Raw genomic sequence first — 7,591 nt, 5'->3', positions numbered from 1 at the left:
GCAAGTACGACCACTGCAGACTCCTCACACCCCGGACACAAACTGTTCAAACTCCTCCCCTCTGGCAGGCGTTACAGATCATTGTATGCCAAAAAAACTCGTCATAAGAACAGTCTCTTCCCCCAGGCTGTCACTCTGATGAACGCTAAACAATCACAGAGTCTCAGACCTGTTGCTGTAAAATACCGTTAACCCTGTTATCAAGCACCCACCTTGATTGTACATAAGACTATTTATAACAATTTTATTTTCAATAACTTAATCATGTAAATACTGTAATATTATCCTCCTTATCAATCCATGCACACTGCTTATGTAAACACTGTAAAAAAAACTCTACCTCATATATATTAACCATCTGTTTCATAATTACATATTATGTTCATCTCAGCATCCACCACTACTCACCACTACACTATTTAGCGTTGTATGTATTAGTGATTTTGCTTATATTATGTTTATATTTAATGTTATAACTTATAATAAGAGCATAATTGAGAGCACAGTTACATTTTGGATTCTTACGAATCAATTTACTTCAGCTGACACTTTTGCATTTTCTATAATCCTCAATTCTGCAGTGTTGACATAGATTATTTAGTTAAATTAAAGAACTAGATACGTCTAGTTTAAAGATTAAACTACATTAAATAAGCATGTTAGATTGTAAAACACACATCAGATCTGTCACTCTAAGTCAGCACTACAGTACTACGGTGAATTTCAGACATTTACAGTTTTACATGAACAGGCATTAAATAAATGAATGCATTGTGGAAGAAAAACAGACATTGATCGATCACATTGGTTTATAAGACTTTATTAAAAGTTAAGTACCATCAGAAGAGTTAAGTCAACATTCTATTCAATTTTAGAAGCAAGACACAAAACATAAACGTATGCTTATTTATATATATATATCACAACGGTAATGCTTGAACAAAAATAATGATATGTATCTATATATTGGTGCAAGTGAATAAGTGAATACAAATGATTTATTACATGACTCTGTGCATCTCAGCCTCATGAGGGCAGTGTTGGTTCACTATGGCCCTCTGCTTTGTGTTATGAGACTTATTGGGACATCAAATGATTTCTGTTACGGGACTAATAAAGACAAATATGACTCATAATGAACAATAAAGTGCATATTAGGAAATGGAAAGGAATGTCTTTCCCTAGCTGTGAACATTTTAATAACTGGTTGGTTTCCCAAACATTTAAAACAAAAAAAGATTATATTGCAGTGTCAATCATATTTAAGCAAGGAGTCCTCAGATACAGAACATGAACATAATCCACTCCAACATTCAATGATTCGAAAGGTAAAGTAAAAAAAACATCTCTGGTTTCAAAGCCTCTAAACTGCTTTTCTTTCATAAAAGCTCATCCTGCTGTATCAGTACCACTCGATCCGGATTCTTCCTTCTCTTCAACAGGACTACCGCCACCACTGCCACAATTACCACCACTGCCACCAATGCTATAATACCAATCACCCCAAATGCTACTCCAGCCTTCTCTCCATTAGACATCTCATACAGTTCTGGGTTAAGCTTTTGCATAAAGGAGGCAGGTGGAGGTTTGCTAAAAGGAGGCAGCTGGATAGGAAGCAGCTCTCCCTCTGTGAACAGCCCTGACTGGACACAATAAAGGATTTCACAGCCATCGCTCACTGAAGCAAGATGCTGACTGAACTTGGGAGGGCAACGATGTTGGGAACCAGATATTGGGTTACCTGACTGACAACTAAAGAGGCCTCCAAATGGTACTGAGAATCTGGTGCCAGTCTCATAGTCCTTGCTCACACAGATCATTTGTTCATCAGAGAGAAATTTAACTGGAATGAAGTTTTGCGGGCAGCTTTTTGCATTGGTGAGGGGGTTCAGGAGAGAGGGGCTGTAAATTCCTCCAAACAGATACCCTGAGTTGTCTGGAGCTGTTCCATTTACAGAGCACCAGTAGGTGTCAATGCGGGCAGTGCGGACGAGGTCGTTGTCCTGACACACTTGACGATGGCAATCTGAAAGCCATAAAAACCCACACCGATAATGTTCGTCGTAGCAGTCTTTTGACTTGTAACCCTGCTGTCTCACTTCTGATCTCAGTAAAGTGGAGTTGTAAGGAGAACGGCAGGAGAATTCACCTGTTTCTAAGTTTTTCTGGGCCAGTGCGTCACATAGTGGGCCTGCGTCTGAGCTCATTTCAACACACTTTTGGTAGACGCCGCCAAAGCTGAGGTTTGTAGCGGGGCCCTCGCAGGACGAATCATCGATATTAGCCTGGAAGTTGAAGTTCTTGGAGTTGATGTCAACACATCCAGGCCTCGTGTTGACCTTATAGTACCGATCTATAGCCTGACTCACTGTCAAAGCCACTTTGACAATAGTAGGCGGTGGCAGATCAGGAATGTTGTTTGTGTTTATGAAGGAGTGCAGGGGAAATCCAGACCTATCAATAGCAACCAGGTTGTTTCGGGTAATTTCTTGCCACTCCTGCAGAGTGATTACAGGATAAGAAGGTGTGCCACCACCATTGCTTTGGGTAAGAGAGTACGTAATATTGGACTGATATGCCTTAAGTGATGAGCTCTGTTGGGTTCTTTGACTGCTTATGTCAAACTTGGGGTCGTGAAAGAAGTTCAACCCTGCCTGTGCTTTGATGGTAGAACTGTCTGAAGAACTGTCAGACACATACGAGGAGCGGAGGTAGTCTTCCTCCACCAAAGTAGCCCCGGCATCAACACTTGTGATAACATGGGTTCCATAGTCTAACACCATCTTCTCTGAGAGATAGTCTGCATTTCTTATTTGATTGTTCTCAATGGCATCGGCTATCTCTTTAGCTTGTTGAGCAAAGCGATTGTCCAGAGCGAAGTCCAGATGCGCCTTTACTGTGTAGATCAAGTTACGAACCTTTGAAAAAAGATAGGAAATCATTTTGTAGCGGTTTGTTTAGTTTGTTTTTAATCATCTGCCTTACTGAATTCAGCTCATTAATATGTCTTTATTGTCTTTTTAAGGTGGTCTATAAAATCAATTTAAAAAACACTTAAAGATTCATATGGGGCATTTAGAGCATTGTTTAAATGTACCATGGCTCCATTATAAAGATCAGTAAAAAGATAAGATGTATAAGTGAATTCAACATCTCTATCAAGCAAATTATTGAGTAGCACATGGAGGATTTTCATACATAGTCAATCTGTTAATCCAGAATCACTGAAACAACTATTTTCTTTGTCCAGACAATGGAAAATATTACTTAGTTGCACTCTGACTGTAGTTGAAGAGTCTTTGACCTGATGGGTTTTCATTCTTTGGTTCTCTACAGAAAATTTCCCATTAAGCATCTTGAGAAATGACACATCAGCATTTATGGGGTTAGATGTCGAGCTTGTCTGCTCCAGCCAGGAGCTGATGATCTCAGAGTTGGTCTCCACGCCCGTCTCCTTGTGGGGGATGACGAACACCTCGTCTGGGATGAGGTAGAGCCCGTCCTCAGTGGTCTGACACTCGAAGTAGCTCAGGTTCATGACTCGTCCCATGTCCATGTTACGGAGGTTGTCCCAGCCCCCACCTGGCAGCACCTCCAGTGTGGGGATGGAGATGTTGGCGGAGGCTCGACATTGTCTGAGCCAGTTGGTTGGGCGGTTGACTGGGACTGAAGAGCAGACATGAAGGAGGGAGGGGTTAGAGGGTTAGGGTTAGGGTAAGGGGTTAGGGTTAGGGTTAGGGTTAGGGTTAGGGTTAGGGTTAGGGTAGGGTTAGGGTTAGAGGGTTTGGGGTTAGGGTTAGGGTTAGGGTTGGGTTAGGGTTAGGGTAAGGGTTAGGGGTTAGGGGTTAGGGTCAGAACAGTTTGTTGATTTTGGTGCCCTCTATGGACAAAGTGGGGTGTTTCCGCCCTGTATATGCATTATTATATAAGTAAAATGCATCACTCAGACAATCTTTTCAATGGACAATGTAGAAATAGACTGTTTCTGCAGCATGCTTTGACCAATTTGTGTTCAGTCCCTCAGTGTCAAGCCTGATCCTGAAAGCTGTAGCTGCATCTTCAGATCGTGGAGGTCTCTCCCTGGCAGCCCTGGAGAAAGCTTTGAAGGCTGGAGGATATGACGTGGTGAAGAACAACGTCAGAATCCTTGTCGCCATCAAATGCTTGTTGACCAAAAAGTCTCTGGTCCAAACCAAAGGCAGAGGTGCTTCTGGCTCCTTCAAGTTGAACAAGAAGCCTCCCAAACCCCGCAAGAAGAAGGTGGTGAAAAAGAAGCCAATAGCCAAAAAGGTCAAGAAGGCTGGTGTGAAGAAAGCAGCTGGAAGTGTCACTCCTGCAGCCAAGAAGTCACCTAAGAAAAAGAGGAAGTCAAAGAGTCCAAAGAAGAGTCCCAAAAAGAGTCTTAAGAAGGCCAAACGGGACACCAGGACCAGAGCTGCTGCTGCTGCTGCCAAGAAGTGAAAACTCTCCTAATGAACACTGAGTGCTGAGCAAATGCATTTCCTGGAACATTTGAATTGTTTTTTTTGGACTACACTTCTACAGTCATTCCAAGAACTTAAGTATGCTTTATATATTTTACAGTTTCTCCAAAAAATTCTGAATCTGTTGTTTCCCACATCTCCCTGTTGTTGGCTATAAATGGAATAATTAGAAGAATTAGATGTATTGGCTATGTATGCTTACACACACCAGAAATTTGTCTTCAGTAACTGTGCTCTCAATTATGCTCTTATTATAAGTTATAACATTAAATATAAACATAATATAAGCAAAAACACTAATACATACAACGCTAAATAGTGTAGTGGTGAGTAGTGCAAAAATGCTGAGATGAACATGATAATATGTAATTATGAAACAGATGGTTAATATATGAGGTAGAGTTTTTTTTACAGTGTTTACATAAGCAGTGTGCATGGATTGATAAGGAGGATAATATTACAGTATTTACATGATTAAGTTATTGAAAATAAAAATAGTTATAAATAGTCTTATGTACAATCAAGGTGGGTGCTTGATAACAGGGTTACCTGTATTTTACAGCAACAGGTCTGAGACTCTTTGATTGTTTAGCGTTCATCAGAGTGACAGCCTGGGGGAAGAGACTGTTCTTATGACGAGTTTTTTTGGCATACAATGATCTGTAACGCCTGCCAGAGGGGAGGAGTTTGAACAGTTTGTGTCCGGGGTGTGAGGAGTCTGCAGTGGTCGTACTTGCCCGTTTCCTGACACTGGACCGTTGTAAGTCCTGGATGGGGGGTAGGTCGACGCCAATGATTTTTTTCTGTTTGTCTGTTGCAGTCTGTGTCTGTCCAGTTTGGTTGCAGATCCAAACTGTTGAAGAAATTACTACGACTCGACTCTATACAATAAGACTCAGTTGACTCAGATGGCTTACGTTGATGAAAGTTTAAACATCAGATGAATACTCGAGGAGACATGATTCAACATCACACTTCTGTTCTCGTGTCTTGCTCAATCACATCTGCAGAACTTTTTGAAAGGCATCGCATATATCCTAAAAGACATGATCATTATAGGGTCATGTCACATTGACCCACCTAGACTAAACTGTGACGTCAATAACACTGGAGCAGACAATAAGTCTACCAAACATCCTTGCAGATATCAGGAAGAACAGTTGACACTCTCTAAGCTGTACTTGGTGTTCTAATAACAACCGAACTCTGTCAGGTCTGACTGACATTAGAGAACAGTGAATAAACCTAATGACATCTGTACATTATAATCTAAATAACTACAGAAATTCCACCACAGATCCTTCCTGTTTGATCACGAGATCAACACTAACTACCAAACCCCAAATTATTAATTTAGCCTGAGAAGGTCTGCAGATATGAGCTTACTTACACCATTGAACACATTCATATTTTTTCATTTAAAGCAAACAAATCAAAGACATATTTTCAAATCACACACTAATTACCTTATTAATTATCCTAACAGGTGTCACCCATCACCTCTACAGTATGATGATCTAGCAATTCTGCCTCCTGGCCAACATGGGATTAAAAAACTATAAGTCATAGTATATATATGTAGATTTCCTGTTAATTAATATTAAAGATTAATAACTCAGCTGATCTTGTCTAAGCTTTTCACCTGAATACTTTTATTAGCTGAAGATCTTTTACACAATTTTTTATTTTTTTTTGCATAAAAAGATAAAAGCGTTTTCGCCTAAATTCCCAATCCCAATCAGCAGCAGCAATCTGTCAGAAATCACCTCAATCATGAGTATTTTTCACCGAAACTTCATCTCTTGCTGTTAAGTGTCCTCTTACATCTATCATGAATGTAATTTGTGACTGAAAGTGAAATCTGTGGATTTAAGTGATCAAGGCCTAGGCTCAGCAGCAGCCAGTAAGCCACCACCAGGCCAGGCCCAGGCTAACCAGCAGCCAGCTTCACCAGGCCAGGCCCAAGCTTAACCAGCAGCCAGCTACGATATTACTATATCGGGGCTCAAAATAAAACCCCGGTCGTATGCACGGGCAGTGACCGCTGACCGTGACGGCGAACCAGAGGCAATCTCCGAGTCTGTGGGGCAACAAGTGGCAGCATTCCTACAGTCAAAGGGAATCGACTTTGACTGTAACACCATCGAGGCTTGTCATCCTCTGCCCCGCAAAAACAACACCGACAAACCGGCAGTAATAATGAGGTTTGTGAACCGTAACACAAAATTGCACTACTGAAACAAGGCAGGCAGCTGAAGGGGACAGACGTCTACATCAATGAACACTTAACAAAACTAAATGCAGATATAGCCAGGCAAGCACGATTCATCAAGAAACGAAATAAAATACAATCCACGTGGACCACCAACTGCAAAATCTTCATAAAGCTGAACGGAACACCGGAGGAGGCCAAAGTGATGGTGATCAGAGACATTGCGGAGCTGGACAAGTTTCAATGAGGCCGAAATGGAAACAAAAGTGAGTAAAAAACCTACACAATCATGACACACTCTAAAGGAAATCATTCATCTACATCTGGAGACATTATACCGGTACCTATAACCCAAATGATTGCTGATAATGAGAATCTGGAACTGAAAACATTTGAATACACGGAGCACAATTTACAAGACATGGAATACAATATCGACCCGGAAAATAGCTTCTTAAACATCAATGACGACTGCGGCTATTACACAGATGAACAGTACAATAAGACCATTAAGGCAAATCAGAAACTATCAATCATTCATTTTAACAGTAGAAGTCTGTATGCAAATTTCCACAACATTAAGGAATATTTACATCAATTTGCACAACCATTTAACATAATTGCAATATCAGAAACTTGGATCAACCCTGAAAAGGGTGTGGACTTTGAATTAGATGGCTATGAACTGAACTACAAGAACAGAGAGAACAAGCCTGGAGGAGGTGTGGCTGCGTATGTGGACAAAAACCTTAATTGCAAGGTGGTAGATGGAATGACAACTGCAATCGGAAATTTATTAGAATGTTTATCTGTTGAAATCTGCAGGAAAAAAAAGAAGAACGAATTGTTAGCTGTATTTATAGAGCACCGGATTTCAATATTGATATATTCAAAG

The 7,591-nt window shown here is 40.7% G+C and overlaps 2 protein-coding genes across 2 annotated transcripts; one reads left to right on the top strand and one right to left on the bottom strand.

Moving 5' to 3' along the window:
- Window positions 1–810: 810 nt before the first annotated feature.
- LOC109979639 (macrophage-expressed gene 1 protein-like) lies at window positions 811–3,700 on the bottom strand (the record flags this gene model as incomplete). Its single annotated transcript, XM_065962090.1, has 2 exons — window positions 811–2,920; window positions 3,274–3,700. Coding segments are annotated over 2 exons (1,968 nt in total), but the record flags the coding sequence as incomplete, so codon positions are not given.
- A 182-nt stretch (window positions 3,701–3,882) lies between these two features.
- On the top strand, window positions 3,883–4,886 carry LOC109994850 (histone H1-like). The gene is made up of 2 exons (XM_020648342.2): window positions 3,883–3,896; window positions 4,017–4,886. Exons 1-2 carry the CDS (start codon window positions 3,883–3,885, stop codon window positions 4,459–4,461), a joined length of 459 nt encoding a protein of 152 aa, XP_020503998.2. The 3' UTR covers window positions 4,462–4,886.
- The last annotated feature ends 2,705 nt before the right edge of the window (window positions 4,887–7,591 follow it).

The sequence above is a fragment of the Labrus bergylta genome, chromosome 2 (genome assembly GCF_963930695.1).
Source record: "Labrus bergylta chromosome 2, fLabBer1.1, whole genome shotgun sequence".
Classification (NCBI taxonomy): Eukaryota; Metazoa; Chordata; class Actinopteri; order Labriformes; family Labridae; genus Labrus; species Labrus bergylta.
This window is presented reverse-complemented; position numbering and strand designations above follow the sequence as displayed.